General features: G+C 42.4%; 1 protein-coding gene across 1 annotated transcript in view; it reads left to right on the top strand.

Annotated features, from left to right (window-relative positions):
• Positions 1-17936, top strand: part of INSR (insulin receptor) — a 103911-nt gene that overhangs the window by 54328 nt on the left and 31647 nt on the right. Inside the window, exons 3-6 of the mRNA XM_077805414.1 lie at positions 10908-11223; positions 14665-14810; positions 15259-15403; positions 15643-15857. Coding sequence (XP_077661540.1) covers positions 10908-11223; positions 14665-14810; positions 15259-15403; positions 15643-15857 — 822 coding nt within the window. The remainder of the gene's footprint in view (positions 1-10907; positions 11224-14664; positions 14811-15258; positions 15404-15642; positions 15858-17936) is intronic.

The raw sequence follows: 17936 nt of genomic DNA, 5'->3' as shown, positions 1-17936 counted from the left end.
GCAGGCTCTATTTTCCATAAACCCACGTTGACTGACATTAATTATATTACCCTCCTTTTTAATTCTTTATTAATAGAGTCCCATATGAGCCGCTCCATTATCTTGCCCAGGATCAATGTCAGACTGACAAGCCTATAATTACCTCGGTCATCCTGTTCGCCCTTTTAAGATAATGGCACAACATTAGCTTTCTTTGAGTCATCTGGAACTTCTCCAGTGTTCCAAGAACTATTGAAAATCAACATGAACAGTCAGCAAGCTTCCCAGCCAGCTTATTTAAAACTTTTGGATGCAAGTTGTCCAGACCTGCTGATTTGAAAATGTACAACTTTACTAGCTGTTTTTTAACATGCTCCTGAGATACTCGTGCAATGGAAGGAGTGTTATCCTATGGTGTAACTACACCTGTTTTTCCCAGATGCAGAACAGAAATATTTATTGAACATTTCTGCCTTTTCTGCATTAGTAATGATAATCTTACCTTTTCCAGGACCAATATCATTGTTAGGAATCTCTTTATTTCTAATATTCTTAAACTCCTTATTTTCCTTATCTCTGCTGGCTATAAATCTTTCCTTGTGTCCCTTTGTTTTCTTTGTCAGTTTTCTACACTTCTTAGCTTCTGATTTATATTCATTACTATCAACTTCCCTTTTCTTCCATTTGTTATACATTTTATAGCTGGCTTAACTTCCTCTCTAAACTAGGTCATTTTTTTAAACCAATATGCCTTTGTTCCTTGATTGTGGGATTATGATTTTTTGTGGCATCTAGTAAAATGTTCTTAAACAAGTCCCAATTATCATTCACATTTTTCTGATTAAATTCTTCCTCTCAGCTGATTTGGCTCCTAACTGTTTTCAGCTTTATGAAATTTGGTCTTTTTAAAGCTCTAAGTATGTAATATCACTAGTCTGGACTTTATTCTGTTTGCACATCATAAATGTGATCAAGTCATGATCATGTGCCCCTAGACAACAATAAAACACCTGCAGCTGGCTTGTGTCAGCTGATTCGGGCTTTGTGGGACCAGGGCTTACAGGGCTATAAAATTGTAGTGTAGAAGTTTGGGTTCATGCTGGAGTCTGTGCTCTAGAACCTCAATGCGGGTGTTTTATTGCGGTGTAGACATAATTTAAGTTACCATCAGTTTTTACTTCTGTGATCATTTCCTCTTTATCTGTGAAGACCAGGTCTAATATAGAACTCCCCTGTGTTGGATGCAACACCTTTTGAGTTAAGAAATTGTCAGCTATAATATTTAGAATTCCAAGGATGTTTTACTACGGACTGCATGAGACATCCACTGTATGTCACACAAATGGAAGTCCTTCATGACCATGCAGCTTTTCCCCCTTACAATTTATGCACAGGTGTGTAAGGAGCCGGTCATCCTGTTCACTAGTGTGATTTTGTGGTCTATAGCAGACACCAACAGATACCCATCTTGTGCTCTTATCTGGTAGGACATTGATCCATAAGCATTCAAGATCATTTTCTTCTGAGTTATCCATGACTTGAAAAAAAGTATGCCATTTTTTTGACAGAGTGCCACCCCCCCTCCCCTTATGCCCACGCGATCCTTCCGAAATAAACATTAGTTTCAACATTCCAGTCATGGGAATCGTCGCACGAAGGTTCAGTAATACTGGCTAGATCAAATTTATGCTCATAAATTAGCTATTCCACTTCCTCTTGGAGTTATTTAATAAAACAAAGTCTGAAAATGTCTGAAAGAGTTGATGACTGCATAAAATATCATGGAGAACCACCTTAATTACCCAAAGCTTTAGTCTGCAAACACTTTTTTTTTACTTTTATTTATTTTTATTTAAATAATAATAATAAAGATGTTCTATACAAGGCTTTAGTACCCTAAAGCATAATGAACACAACAAAATCCTATTAGTATTAAATCAGCCATTCAGATAGGAACTCTGCCAGCCTACCACCTACAAAAAAGCTCCGTTCCACCCAAGTTGATAAGTCAATGATTTATTTTAAAAAAAAATCATTGTTTTTTAAATTTTAAATGAAATACAGGTTTATTTAAAAAAACACATTTAAAATTAAATTTGATATTCACCGGTTATGTTAAGGCCTAAACTACTTATAATTTATTAAATCATTTAAATTAAATGAAAAAAATAATATTTAGCAGTATGTGAGCAACAAAGTGATTAAAGGTCTAGAAAACATGATCTATGAGGGAAGATTGAAAAAATTGTCTTGGCTTTGTCTGGAAAAGAGAAGGCTGACAAGGGACATAACAGTTTTCAAGCACATAAAAGGTTGTTACAAGGAGGAGGGAAAAGAATTGTTGTTCTTAACCTCTGAGGATAGGACAAGAAGCAATGGGCTTAAATTGCAGCAAGGGAGGTTAAGGTTGGACATTAGGAAAAACTTCCTACCTGTCAGGGTGATTAAGCACTGGAATAAATTGCCTACGGTGGTTGTGGAATCTCCATCATCGGAGATTTTTAAGAGCAGGTTAGACAAACTCCTATCAGGGATGGTCTGGATAATACTTGGACTTGCCATGAGTGCAGGGGACTGGACTAGAAGACCTCTCAAGGTCCCTTCCAGTCCTATGATTCTGTTTGCTGCCAAATGTTAAAGAAAGTCAGACCAATGAACTGGTGGAAGTCACGGACTTAGCATCTGGAAACAAGAGTTCATTGAAATTCTAAACCAGCTTTTGACAGCCAAAGCCTTTCTGTAGGTGCAGAGAGCATATTTTCTTCATTTCAGTTTATTCAACTAGTTCATCTCAATAATGAGTTCGCTCAAAGTTAAGAAATCAGGTGGGAGTTGGAAAAAGCGGGAAAGCTTGTTTTCCTCTTCTGGTCTCTGAATAAAAACTAAGTGTGAGAGAATGAGATCTGCTAAAGCCTTGAAGGACATGGTGACCAGAAACAATCAGTTAAGTTTGCTAACTATAGATAATACATTTTAAACAAATCAGTTAGCTTTTAATGCAAAACATGTTTTGATTAACTTTATTCTTATGTATCTAGCACATCAAAGGTGGTTTTGTTTAATTAAAAAATAAAATCCAGTTTTTGTGCATTTTAAATTGAATTTCCATGGAGCTTGACACAATTATAAGTAAAAAATCAACTAGTGAACAGGCAACGTGTCGTTCACTGATTTCTAATATAATATAAAATGGAAAAATTAAGAATCTGAATAAATGTAAGTTAAGCTATATAATTGCTCAAGTAAATGTTTATAGATGTAGTGTGTCCTTGTTAACAAAAACGAAGCACCAAATTTAGCATAAAGGCTGTATTGAGTTGCAAGTCAACATGTTTTAATGATTACCAATAATGAGAATCAACTTTTCGTTAGGAAAATAAGTAAAACATACAAATGCATAGTGTAATTAAAATAGATTTTTAAATTAAGGATTCCTGTTTGCTGATTTAAATCATGATTAAAATCTGAGAGTTAAATTGGATTAGTTCATATCAGAACTCCTTGTTTCCACCTCTTTTCCATTCTGGGGATTTTAATGTTGTAAAGTCTGGTTTAGATTTTCATTTGCTAGTAATTCTGTATGATGTATCTTACTCTGAGCCAGTGTGTGTGGAGCTTAAACATGGAATGGGGAGCTATATCCTTGCCTTCTAGTTTCTGCACCAAGAGCACTTCGCTGCCAAGCATGGTGAGATATGAATGAAACAGACTTTCCTCTTTTATGCAGTTTCCACATTTGATGGCTATAGAATTGGTAGGTTTTGTTGTGAGATTTTGGGACTGAGCTCTGGACTTTTCTGTTGATTTACTTCTGTTGGCACTATTTTCAGTAAACTGCTGGTTTGGTTTTTGTAGTGGTTGCCAGAGTTTTTCATTTAGTTGCCAGTTCTAGGTTGTTTGCTCACTTTTTAAGCATAGGTCTCCTTTTGATCTACTATATTGCTCTATTTAATCATAAGCTCTGAATTAACCCTCTGCCATATCATCTGTTGCTGGACCATGTTCTGTGTTTGTGGGCTGATGAGGAATTATGTGAGCATGTCTTTTTGCAAGCTTCCCAGTTTATTTTTATGCTTCGCCCAATATAAGGGATCAACTGCAAGTTGTTTTTGTTTGTTTGCTACTCAATTTAATTATCACTTAATTATCAAGTTCATAAAATAAGCATTATTGCTCTAGGAGTGCAAAAACTTTGCTAATGTAAAAGGAAGTGAACCCACGTTCTGTATTTTAAGTTGGAGTATCAATTTACTGTACTTAACTGCTACTTAAAAGTATGTGGGTGAACTGTTCCATTTAAAAGATATTTGGTCCAGCCTTCTTTCCCTCTGTCTTGCAACCACTGCATTAAAAGCCTCATTGACTTTGATGGGAAGTAGGGCTGCAGAACTGAGCAACCTGTGTGTTTCTCTTTCCATACTTTGAGCATTAACTAGAAGTTTTTTGTTTATTGCTTTTCCCCCCTTAAGTGCTGGAAGAAAGATGATTCACTGAGGGCAAAAAAACTCCATGTAGTTCTTCAACTAGAAAAAATAAAGCAATTATGCAAAGTATTCTGGTGGTTTATAGGCCTGGTGCATTACCTACAAATCATTGCCTTCATACTGAATCATTCTGAATTCTGTGACATTGAAACCAGAATAATGAACTGGTGAATGTTCTACAGTTCTTTAGGAAACAAAACTATTAAATTAGATGTGAAATTTCTTTTCTATTTTTTCTTGTGTGTGTGCAAAGTTTCCAGTCACACAACAGTGGAAGCAGTCACCTGTTACTCCTTTGTAAGTTTCTTATGTGAGTCTTTGTAGCAGTAGCCACCACCTGTGAAAGCAATAACTCTCTAGGGCTGTTTTAGTGAAACCAACGAACACTGGATTTGGTAAGGTTTGAATGATCTACTAGATGGAAAGTTCAGTTTAAATATAATCAATAGCATTCTTCTATGGTTATCCGGTTAGTTTTAGTTGGTAAACTTTATATATTATCTACAATATTAAGCAAAGTAAGCTGTCTTAAGCAAAGTAAGCTGTCATGGGATAAGAGGGCTGTAGACTGTGCAACTTGCGGTTTTCATACATGTTCTTTCTTTAATACACCTGTGAAGTTCAAGTATCTGTGTCTGAAACCTTTGTTCTATAAATAGTGTGCTCGATTTTCTTGATATTTGCAGTTTGTGCAGAAGCTTCAGTACGTGCAGTAGTTACTCTTCAGTCTTTGCACATTCACAAATTACTCTGGATCCAGAGTACACAGGGTGCAGGTGTTGGCTTCATTCTTGCCATGCTTTGTCCTGATAGTTCCTTCTAAGCCGGGAACAAAACATCTCCATTAAAATATTTTTAAACATGAGTTTCTTCCTGGGGTTAGGGTGGAATTAAAATGCATTTTGGAGTAAACTAGATAATCTTGGTCCAAAATGTTAGAACTTTTATAGTGAAAGTCAGGAGGCCAACATCAGAGGAATCCAGGAAAGTGGCCTGTCTCCTATCGCCCCTGAGTAAGGTGACCGGATGTCCCGATTTTATAGGGACAGAGCTGATATTTGGGGCTTTGTCTTATATCGGCACCTATTACCCCTCACCCCTGTCCCAATTTTTCACGCTTGCCCTCTGGTCAGCCTCTCCCTGGGACTTGCTTATACTTAGAACTCTTCAAATACATGGATATCCACAAATATCTGGATCCGCAGATGCAGTTGTATTGTTTAACAATTTTGTGGCTTGGATGTGGATCCAAATTTTTATATCTGCACAGGGCTCTCTACTCTTACCTTTCCTGGAAGAAAACAAAGGACCCTAAACCATCAAGTACTAGGTCTGAGTGTTTAGCTCATTAGTTTGTGTCAGTGTGAAAACGGCATGCAAGACCATGCAAGTCCTGCTCTTGCAACTGTACATTCGTTGCACTCTGCCCGGGAGTGTGATGTATGGGAGGGACACTGCATTTCCATTATAAGGATAATTTGCAGTTTCAACTGTATCAGCGTAATGATGAGAGAAGTAAAGGTCTGAATAGTGAACTAGCCTGGTGTGAGGAGGGTGAAATCTTGCCTAGAGAAAACGTGAGGGCGGACTGGCTGTCTGGAAATTGTTTCCTTGGCTGGTTCATGTTGTGAAGACAATAAAGTGCCTGGGCGGCAGGGAAGGTTTGTACTGAGGGTTTCATAGAATCAGAGAAGTGTAGGCCTGGAAGGGACCTCCAGAGGTCATCTAGTCCAGTCCCTTGCTCTCAACACAGGACATTAATGTTGGTCATTAAACAGTGTATAGGAATTGTAGCAGAAATAGAGGGGGTTCTCATGGGTCACAAGAACGATTAGGAGCCTCTCATAATGGGGAGAGACTGAAGTGATTTCTTAGAGAGGATATGTGATATGTGTACAAAATAATGAGTAGCATAGCGCAAGTGGGTAACACAAGAACAAGGGAACATTGGAAAGGCAGCAAATTCAGAATGGATAGAAGGAAATAATACTCTTCCACACAACACCCACCTAGCCTGTTGGATTTACAGATCTAAGACCTCATTGAGGCCAGCGGGATTCAAAAAGGGCTTTTATTTGTATATGAATAGCAAGAAAACGTAGAGTAGTTATAGTAAATATTAAAAATAAGGGTGTTTTGTTTTTTTGAAGGGATAGAAGCCTTCCTACTAGGGGCATAAGCTACCCCCTAGCTAATTGGGGTTATGAGGAAACTTTTTTCTGGTGTGACGCCATCCTGTAACTGGCTAGTGCAGGATTTCTTGCATCTTTCTCTGAAGCGGCTGGTACTGGGGTATATGTGTACCCTATCCTGATTCAGCCTGGCAGTTCCCATGTTCCTATGGATCTTTGCTATATTTCCCAAACGATTTAAAAGATGAATAGTGGGGGGACTTTCAGTTGCATGAGCTCAGTTTTGTGCATGCTCAAGCTGAGTCTAGGAGATGCAGGAAGAAATGTTCTCTTGAGCAGGCTGCGTGGAACAGTCGTATACATAAGAGATTAAAATGAGCTTTGTGATCATTAGAATTCAAATTTTAGACTTCTAATGGCTGAACAGAAGACTTGCCAGACTGGAACAGACCAGTGGTCCATCTTCTGGGGAAAGATAGAGTGGAAAAAATTGGATTTGTTTAGTCTGGAGAAGAGAAGTCTGAGGTGGGAAATAAGTCTTCAAGTTTGTAAAAGGTTGTTATATAGAGGAGGGTGATTAAATGTCTTTATCCACTGAAGACAGGACTAGAAGTAATGGGCTTAAATTGCAGCAAGGGAGCTTTAGGTTAGACCTTAGGAAGAATTTTGTAATTGTAAGAATAGTTTAAGCACTGGAACAAATTACCTAGGGAGATTGTGGAATCCCCATCATTAGTTTAGGTGTTTGTCTAACCTGTTCTTTAAACCTCTATCAGGGACAGATAATATAGTGCAGAGGACTGGACTGGATGACCTATCAAGGTCCCTTCCTGTCCTACATTTCTGTGAGTCTCTGGCCAGGTGGATAATGCTAGACACTTCCAAGAAAGGCATTACATTCCTGTAGTGCCCTTAATTCTGCAGTACCATACCTTCTTCTTAACAACTGGTGATCCCATTAGAAAAGCACCAATGACATATTGTACTGTTGAACCTAGATGCTGCTAGTTTAACTGAGCAAAACTAAGCCATGCTTCTGCTACACATTCACTTTTTGAACCCACACTTACCTATAGCATGACTCTCTTGCACTATTTGGTTCACCATGTGGATGGGGTTTTTTTTTTCTTCCCAGTCAACAACATACCAAAACTCTGCCCTCTGGCAGGGCTCAAGCCACTGCTTGTAACTGGCAGTGTGGAGGCAAAGCATGCTACCGTAGCAGGGTTTAGAAAATTCTTTCCAGCAAGGTTTCAAGCTCTGTTGTGGGCAGGGTCTTGTGTTGCTGCCTGTTGCTAACAGTGGTCATATTGGGATCCAGGAAGTGGGAGGGCGAAGCCCACCCAGTGCTAAAGGATCCCCCCCAGCCTAAAGGGGGGGGTCCACAGGACCTGGAAAACCAAATAATTACGGGGGACAACTAATGAACAGCAGGGACAGGAGTGTGGTCAAAGGGTCAAATGAAGGAAACCGGACGGGGACACCGAGCAGAGAACCCCGGACAGCACCCACTGCTTCCTCAAAGGCGTCAAGGGAGTCAGTGGACGCCGCCCAGTGGAACTCTGCCCGGAGGCGTAAACGGACGGAGGATCGGAAATAGGCCCCACAGTCACAGGAGACTCCATCGGCCAACCTCCTCACCCTGGTTTTATAGATGGCCACTTTAGCCAGGGCCAGGAGGAGGTTGACCAGGAGGTCCCATGACTTAGTGGGGCCACGGACAGGTAGTGCATAGATAAGGAGGTGATGGGAAAAGTGCAACCAAAATGTTAACAAAATATTCGTGAGGAGCCGGAATAGGGGCTGCAGCCTGGCGCACTCCAGGTAGACGTGCGCCAGGGTTTCCCTCACGCCGCAAAAGGGGCAGGTGTCTGGGATTGGGGTGAACCGCGCCAAGTACACGCCCGTGCTCGCGGCCCCGTGAAGGAGCCGCCAGCTGATATCCCCGACGGGCCTTGGGACCAAGGTGGAATAGAGGCCGGCCCGCCGGGGCTCCTCACCCTCTAGAGGTGGTCGGAGGCCCCGCCACTTTGTGTCTGGGCGGGACGCGAGGGTGAGGACATGCTAACAGTGGTGCTGGGTTGCAAGAACTGCCAAGTGAACTGTGTGCCGTTTTACACCTGCAGATATTCTTATCCCTTGCATGTTTAATATTGAAAGTCGTGTTTTCAGCTGAAGTGTTTTTTCTGTTCAGGGAAGGTTTATGCAAATTGTAAGTGTAAATATAGCTTGACTCTTTCTGTATCTGTAGGTGGGTCCAGCACAAATATTTTGTCTTTACCACATAGTGGCTATAAAAAAAAAAAAAAAATCTGAATGCGAAAATGCTCTAGAGTCTAAGAATTTTACACAAGGGTGATTGTTGGTTTTCAGCCACTTGGCCCAGGGCCCTTTGTCAGATGACCAATGTGTGTGTTGCCTAGTTTTAAAATAAGGTCTAGTGAGGGGGTCCTACGCTTCCATGAAGAAGCTGTGGGCTAGCTATGTGATGGGCGTCTGTCCTGGGGGGACATGGTGAGGACAGCAGCTGCTTCTCTGGCTCTGTTAGGGAGCTGGACAAGAGAGGAATAGGAAAAAGTGACTGTGTGGCCATTTTTGGCAGAAAGTGTGGCCAGCTGTATGAGGCAGCAGCTAGTGAAGTACAGAGTTACCTGGTCTGGTCTCCACAGACCACAGAGTTCAACTAAAGATTTCTTAGAGAGTGGCAGTGAGAACCTGTTCTACAGATGCCACCAAATGCACCCTCAGACCAAAGGCCCAGAGCCAGTGCCTGTGGGCAAAATGTCCATTGACTCCAGTGAGAGTAGGCTCATATCCTGATTGGATGCTTGGCAATACAGTTATAGTCCAAATGGCATTTGTTATCCTACAATTAACTCTACTCTCCACCCATGCTGCGTCCCTGTCCTTAAATCTTGCTTCCTGTTATTTTATTCGCCACACTGGATCAAAGCTGTTTATATTTGGCTTCTTATGCTCACTCTGTTAGAGTTGTTTTCAGACTTTCATGATAACATTCTGAACTGAAGTTCATTGGCTGTGTTTTGAATGAAGTAATTGCATTTGATTTACTCCTCAATCTAACATTAATAGTAGGACTAAGCCTGAAAGTCCTATGCAAACAATGAGTGAAGTGGCAGAAAAGTACTTTCCTTTAGCACTTTTCAGTTTTCTCAATGGTCCCGCAGTTTGTCACTCAGTTCTAGTTATGGTATTTGCTCCGGGCTATACTGCTGTGTGGTTTCTGGTTCAAAACCCAAACCACTTGTTAAAGAGTATTGTGAAGCACTGAGTAGTGGATAATTAAAAAAACAAACCATGAAAACCACAAGCAGTAACACTTGTGGGTTCCCTTCTTCTTGGGCTCTTTGGGGAAGAATGTTGAAGTATTTATATTGGGTGCCCTTCTTCTAGGACCTCAGGCCTGTCAGTTTCCCCTCTTCTTCTCCCCTAACAAAGATTATGACAGGTTAGTATAAAGTTAAGAGATCATTGAGAATATCCAGCTAATGCCGAGGACTAAACTAAAGGATCATTGCAAATAAATTCTTTGCTGCATCATCATTAGGAGCTTCCTTTTGAGTGAGTTGTGAGGAGCTCCATTTAGTTTAGTGGACTGAGGAACTGGAATCTACTCAATGTAATTGGTTATACTGTATGAGGCTTATCATTCATTATCCATTAGCACCTGAGATTTGATATTGCAAAGTCATAAAAGCACTTCTTGTGAGCCCCAACATACTGTACATAGAACATATCCTAGAAAAATAAAATTGAGATTAAGAACTAGAAAAATCTGGTTTAAACCTACATTTAAATAGGACCAATGAGTTGTCGAGGTGGAAGATGTCACCTCCATGTAGCAGCATGGGTGAAAGCCTGGTATTTGGAACTGGCAAGTGGAGGTATCCAGACCTCCAATTCAGCTTCTGAGCAGGTGTCGCTACAGGAACTAATGGCTTGTCTTCACTGAGGAGCAGGGTGCCCTACAGGCATGTGATTTCTAAAGCAAACAAGTTGTGCACTAACTGGTATGTGCAGACCCTGCAGTGTGCACGAGAACTTCCCTACTGCGCTTTCACATAGTACGGTTTGAAACTCTAGGGAGCTACTAGTGCACACAGAAGAGTCTACACATTCCAATCAATGCGCTTTAGAAATCACACACCTGTAGTGTGCATTACCCCATCATGTAGACAAGTCTGAAGTTGCAAAGCTGGGGGGATGATGCTGTGGAGCAAAGGGACTTAGGGGTCTTATATCAGCAGGCTCACAACAAGTGCTCAGGTGTTTTTCATTTTTGTCTTTGCAGTTTGTCCACCTGCTTGTAAGTCACAAGGCTGCACCCCTGATGGTCAGTGCTGTCACAGCGAATGCCTGGGCAACTGCTCGGAGCCCAACAATCCTGAGAAGTGTGTGGCTTGCCGTAACTTTTACCTTAATGGCAAGTGTGTGGAGACCTGCCCAGCCAAGTACTATCGCTTCGAGGGATGGCGTTGCGTGACCTTCAGCTTCTGCCAGGAGCTGCACAACAAGTGCAAAAATGCCAGGGAATCAGGGTGCCATGTTATTCACAACAATGAGTGTGTTCATGAGTGCCCATCGGGATACATCATGAACTCCAGCAAGTAAGTGATGTCCATGTTGTTGCCCATTGTTGTTGCTTGTGTTGTCAGTTGTGTGTCACACTTATTTAGAAACACACTTGCTGTAGCATAGGGTTCGTATTCTATACCTTGAATGAGAAACAACTCCAGTGTTGCGTCTTATTGACTCAGATTTTTAAGGCCAGAAGGGACCATCATGAACAGCTAGTCTGACCTCCTGCAACACAACGCAGGTCACAGAACCCCACCTACCCACTCCAGGAATAGGCCCATAACCTCCGGCTGAGTTACTGACGTCCTCAAATCTTGATTTAAGACTTCAAATTACAGAGAATCCACCGTTTACTGTACTTCAGATCTGCAGCTGACCTGTGCCCCATGCTTCAGAGGAAGGCAAAAAATCCCAGGGTCTCTGCCAATTTGATCTGGGGGGGAAATGCTTTCCCAACCCCAAATATGGCAGTCAGTTAGACCCTGAGACCAACCCACCAGACACCTGGGAAAGAATTATTGTAGTAACTTAAAGCCTCTCCATCTAATGGCCCATCTCCAGCTGTTTGGGAATATATGCTAATAGCCGTTGTGGATGGGCCATGTGGCATTGTGGGCAATCTCATCTTACTGTGACGAAGGGACGGTGTAACAAACAAGTAGTACCCGTGCAGAGGAGAGGATAGTCTGTCTCACCGTCCTCAGGGCTTTAAGGCCAAAAGAATAAAATAGTGTATATAGTTATGCTGTTGATCGCAGAAAACCTTTTTTCTCCCACAATAAAATTATATATTGTGATGAGTCAGATATCTGTAGTTTTGTGTTCATGTACATTTTCTCTTTGATTAACAAATCAGGGAATTCGTGCTATGGCTGGATTTTTGAGTCTATTTCCTGTTTTATATTTCAAACATGTGAACCAGCAGCCCCGAAAGTGGGCTCTGCATTGCTTGTGTAACAGCAAGGTCTTCCTCTTGCCTGTCCCTGCTCACACCAGTCCTTTTGCCACTGGGACTTGCTCACAATGTCCTGATGCTTTTCCAGCTGCTGAAAGAGAAATCCTAGGAAATGTGCTGCGCCCTGTTCATGAATTATTTGTTTGATTACTTACTTTAAGATGGAGGATGGGCCTGGCTTTCTTGCTGTTGGGTGAAATGCATCTCTAAGTTACAAATAGCATGAATTAACCCTAAGAGCAGGAGCTACAATCTTGTCTTCACAAAGAATAATTTCCCCCTTCATGTGAATGACTTTGAAAAGCAATGGGCTTGAAAAGTTCAGGATCTGCATATTAGCAAGAGGGAACAGAGAGCTGTTGGTTCTGGAAGATCTTTACAGTACTTTGTCTCCAGTAAATACCATTTGAGTTAGAGCACAGCATGCAGACGTGCCTAGGTGAGACGGAAAGTAGCTGTCTTCTTTCCTTTGTCACCACAGGAATTTCATCTTAGTAGAGGAACAGTTCAGTGCTATGAGTTCTCTCATTCAGATTTCTCTGGGAGGTTGGCTGGTTAATTGTGGTCTTAAATTGCATAGGACAAGAAGCAATCGTCTTAAATTGCAACAAGGGCAGTTTAGGTTGGGCGTTAGGCATTAGGAAAATCTTCCTAACTGTCAGGGTGGTTAAGCACTGGAATAAATTGCCTAGGGAAGTTATGGAATCTCCATCATTGGAGATTTTTAAGAGCAGGTTAGAGAAACACCTGTCAGGGATGCTCTAGATCAGTGGTTCCCAAACTTGTTCCGCTGCTTGTACAGGGAAAGCCCCCGGCGGGCCAGGCTGGTTTGTTTACCTGCCGCGTCCACAGGTTTGGCCGATCGCGGCTCCTAGTGGCTGCGGTTCGCTGCTCCAGGCCAATGGGAGCTGCTGGAAGCAGCAGCCAGTACATCCTTCAGCCCGCGCCATTTCCAGCAGCTCCCATTGGCCTGGAGTAGTGAACTGTGGCCACTAGGAGCTGCTATCGGGCTGGATTAGATGACCTCTCAAGGTCCCTTCCAGTCCTATGATTCATTGTTGAATTAAAGAATCAAAGCTACTTAAACCATCAGGTTTCAGAGTAACAGCTGTGTTAGTCTGTATTCGCAAAAAGAAAAGGAGGACTTGTGGCACCTTAGAGACTAACCAATTTATTTGAGCCTAAGCTTTCGTGAGCTACAGCTCACTTCATCGGATGCATACTGTGGAAAATACAGAAGATGTTCTTATACATACAAACCATGAAAAAATGGGTGTTTACCACTACAAAAGGTTTTCTCTCCCCCCACCCCACTCTCCTGCTGGTAATAGCTTATCTAAAGTGATCACTCTCCTTACAATTGGCCCCACAGTATGCCAACATTTTTATGGCTGACTTAGAACAACGCTTCCTCAGCTCTCGTCCCCTAACGCCCCTACTCTACTTGCGCTATATTGATGACATCTTCATCATCTGGACCCATGGAAAAGAAGCCCTTGAGGAATTCCACCGTGATTTCAACAATTTCCATCCCAACATCAACCTCAGCCTGGTCCAGTCCACACAAGAGATCCACTTCCTGGACACTACGGTGCTAATAAACGATGGTCACATAAACACCACCCTATACCGGAATCCTACTCACCGCTATTCCTACCTACATGCCTCCAGCTTTCACCCTGACCACACCACACGATCCATAGTCTACAGCCAAGCTCTGCTATACAACCGCATTTGCTCAACCCCTCAGACAGAGACAAACACCTACAAGATCTCTATCAAGCATTCTTATAACTACAATACCCACCTGCAGAAGTGAAGAAACAGATTGATAGAGCCAGAGGAGTTCCCAGAAGTCACCTACTACAGGACAGGCCTAACAAAGAAAATAACAGAACGCCACTAGCCATCACCTTCAGCCCCCAACTAAAACCCCTCCAAAGCATTATTAAGGCTCTACAACCTATCCTGAAGGATGACCCAACACCAGCAGAAGAGTGGGGTGGGGGGAGAGAAAACCTTTTGTAGTGGTAAACACCCATTTTTTCATGGTTTGTATGTATAAGAACATCTTCTGTATTTTCCACAGTATGCATCCAATGAAGTGAGCTGTAGCTCACGAAAGCTTATGCTCAAATAAATTGGTTAGTCTCTAAGGTGCCACAAGTACGCCTTTTCTTTTAAACCATCAGATGATTGTTTCTTTATCAGATCTCTCATTCTGGTTTTGATTCACAGACTGGTGAGGAGAAATTGTCCTCTGTCACAATATCTTGTATTCCAGTGCTTGTACTTCAACAAAGAAAAAAGTGATTTTTAGGAATATTCAAGTGTTATGTGAGGTTGTTTAGAGCCAGGTATTATTTGTGATGCAGGTAAACCACTCAGCATATTGTCAAAATACTGTTGCGTTTTCAAGTAATTACCCTGCATGTGTGAATTCTGATGGAGAAGCCCCAGTTTATGCCCTGCAAAAACATCTCTCATGTGTCTTCTGCACTCTCTTGTTTTTCAGCCTGCACTGTTCTCCATGTGCGGGGCCCTGTCCAAAGGTTTGTGACTACGGCAAAGAGAAGATAATTGATTCAGTGACATCTGCACAGGAGCTTCGTGGCTGCACCATCATTAATGGAAGTTTAGTCATAAACATCCGTGGAGGAAGTAAGCTCTGCATCTTACGAGCTGCATCAGGGAGAACTTGCAGAATATGGAAAAGCATGACCGTAGGGAGAGAGAACTGAATGTCAAAAAAGACAATGAGGCAGTGTCTATTGAGCCTGAGATCTCTGCAGGGCTTTTAAAGCTTGAATGCGGAGAATTTGTTTGCAGAAAGCGTGCTTCAGCCCCACAGTGATTCAAGAATTAATCCCCCTATGTAGTTAGTTTATCAAAACATAAGTTAAGTTTCATAGTTTGAAGTTTAGAAAGGATCATTGTGATCATCTAGACTGACCCTCCTGTATAACACAGGCCAAAGAACTGCTCCAGAATAATTCCCAGAGCAGATCTTTTAAAACAATATCCATTTATAAAGAGAAATATGGGATCTGGTACAGTGCTCATCACCATGGTATCAGAGAGACTAAACCTATTGTTTCCCTCTCCCCAGATAACATAGCAGCTGAGCTTGAAGCGAATCTTGGCTTGATTGAAGAAATCTCAGGTTATCTAAAAATTCGCCGCTCCTATGCCTTGGTTTCTCTTTCTTTTTTTCGTAAGCTACATCTGATTAAAGGGGAGACGTTAGAAGCTGGGTGAGTTCTTATATAAGATGCTTCAGTCTGTTATTACATATTGGGGGCCAATGTAAGTAAACAGGAGAATGTTAGCAAATTTATTTTTAAACGTGTGTTTAATTGCTCTCTGCCCATAGTTGCAGCCTATCCTTATGGGTACTCTGTGTGGGGAACTTTCATGTGATGTGTGGATTAGTGCAAGAGAAAAGCTAGTTTATGAATGAACCCATCCTCGTCCATTCTCTCTCTTCTCACAGGAATTACTCCTTCTATGCCCTCGACAATCAGAACCTGCGCCAGCTCTGGGACTGGAGCAAACACAACCTCAGCATAGCACGGGGGAAGCTCTTCTTTCATTATAACCCCAAACTGTGCTTGTCAGAAATCCACAAGATGGAGGAGATCTCTGGGACTAAGGGACGTCAGGAGAGGAATGACATAGCCCTGAAGACAAATGGCGACCAAGCCTCTTGTAAGGAAGCTTCATAATGTGATGAGATCTGTGCCGTATGCACCCCCTTGCTAACCTCCTTGTCTGGCTTGTGAACTTCTCAGGGCAGGGACTGTCCTGATGCTCTCTGTGTAAAGCCCCAGGCACATCAGTTACTCTGTAAGCTAGCTGAAGGGGCACACTCAACTTAACATGAGTTAAAAGTAGTTTCAGGTCTGATCTCTGCCCTGGAGGCCCCCGTCCAGCTTTTGTGGTTATACAGTTTTCCCCCAAAACATTTTGTGGTGCTCTTCCCCCTCCCACTCTTTGACTGGGAGCTCTTCAGGCAGGATCTGGTCAGCCTTGTGCCTTTGCGCAGCCTGTCACATGCCAGAGCCTCGATCCTGAGTGGAGTGTCTGGGCCCTGCTGCTGGGCACATGTTTAATGATCTCCTTTCTCTGTGCGATGGGAAGTGGTGACACTGAACTGTATGCTGCAAAATAAACTGAAAAGGAGAGAGAGTATTTCTGCTCAGTTCGTCTGGAATGGTTGCTGTGACAACTGTTGGAGAAACTTTTCAGGCAGAAATGTGACTTATTTTTAAAGGCTGGCAGTTTCCTTTAAAGTAATAATAAGGGCTAAGGAATATAGAGGGGGGCAGCTTTGCCTCCAGCAGCATTCCCAGGCCTTAGCCTGAGTGCCAGCATCTCACCCTGTTCCCAGGGAAAGGTGCCATTCAAACAAGCTTTCCCATGGTTGAGCAGGGCACAAAGGGTGCCAGTCGAGCCTCTCAGACCCACTCCAGTGTCAGGTGAGGCAGAGTGAGCTGGATCTGAGGGTTCTGCCTCTGCAGGATTCCTATCCCCTCTCCAGTCAAAGAGCAGCAATGGGCTTTTCCCAGAGCCAGAGGGCGATGCCTCTGCTGGCCCAGGCAGTGAGAGGCTGGATCTGGGGCCCAAACTGTGCTCTTGTGTGGTTGTATGTGACTCTTGGTTTAAAGCTGCCAGGCAGGCTGTCCGGTTTGTCTCTAAAGGAGCCTTCCTCCCTCCCAGTGCTACCTCTGGTGGGCTCAGCTATGGCTTGCTCCTCTTCACACCTGCCCCAAACTGCCCATTGTTGATGTGTTTGCTTTTTGTTTGTTTCAAGTCTAGTTTTCAAATTGGCAGCATCCTGTTTATAAAAAAAATAAAAATCCATTGTTTTTTCTGGACTAAGCACCAGCCAACTTAACAGCCTTCCTCCCTCGTGCAGCTACTGCAGGGATGGCAAATCTAATCAATGCTCCACCGTTTGTCCTTCCTGGGTCCCTTGGAAATAAAAGACTGTAAGCCTTCTTCCCTTGCAGTGGCTTCTGTCGTTCATGTTCCTTTCTGCAATGGGACCCTGCTCTTTCCTGGCAGGACTGGGCATTTCATCACAGTGGAGGCAGAAGCTACAGCAGCTTCACAAACCATTTCATTGGTCTTGTCTCTGCAGACTAGCATGAATTTTAACCCATTTAGGCTTTAGATTTCTGTCTGTCTAGGGTTGAGGCAGCTTTTATTTCTTTATCGCTTTAAATAATTTACTACCGGTTCTACTGGGTCGCCATCCTGTAGACAGTGCAGTTGTAAACGTCAGATTCTTCACTTGATTTGGCTTGTTAAAATCTGTTCAGCTTTGCTTTTTTCTCTATTTTTCTGCTGCTTAGCCTGGCTCATTTTTGTCTCCACAGTAGTAGCTAGGTGTGTCACCGTGGCAAGTATGTGCTGTATCACTAATACAACGTTAAGCAAAAAGTCCTGTCTCCAGTTCTTGCTTTAGTGCTCTTTATTCTCAACACCAGCTCACATAGGTACAATCTCTTTTATAAGAATTTTTACAAGTGTCAGTTGTTTCTGACCCAAGTTATCTGCATTGTTTAAGCAAGTACTAGTAGGTAGATCTGACAACAGACATCTCACTGAACAGAGTACCTGTAAACTGGATATGTTGAGCAAACCAATCAATAAGTCCATTGGATTGTTCACAGTCCTACCATTTTACAACTGTAATTTAAAATGTACAGTTCTTCCCAGTTCTAAGCATTTCCCAGAGCTTTGGTTCTAAAATGTGTTTATGCAAAAAAGGAACTTAAAAGA

This window comes from Eretmochelys imbricata, chromosome 25, assembly GCF_965152235.1.
Source record: "Eretmochelys imbricata isolate rEreImb1 chromosome 25, rEreImb1.hap1, whole genome shotgun sequence".
NCBI lineage: Eukaryota > Metazoa > Chordata > Testudines > Cheloniidae > Eretmochelys > Eretmochelys imbricata.
This window is presented reverse-complemented; position numbering and strand designations above follow the sequence as displayed.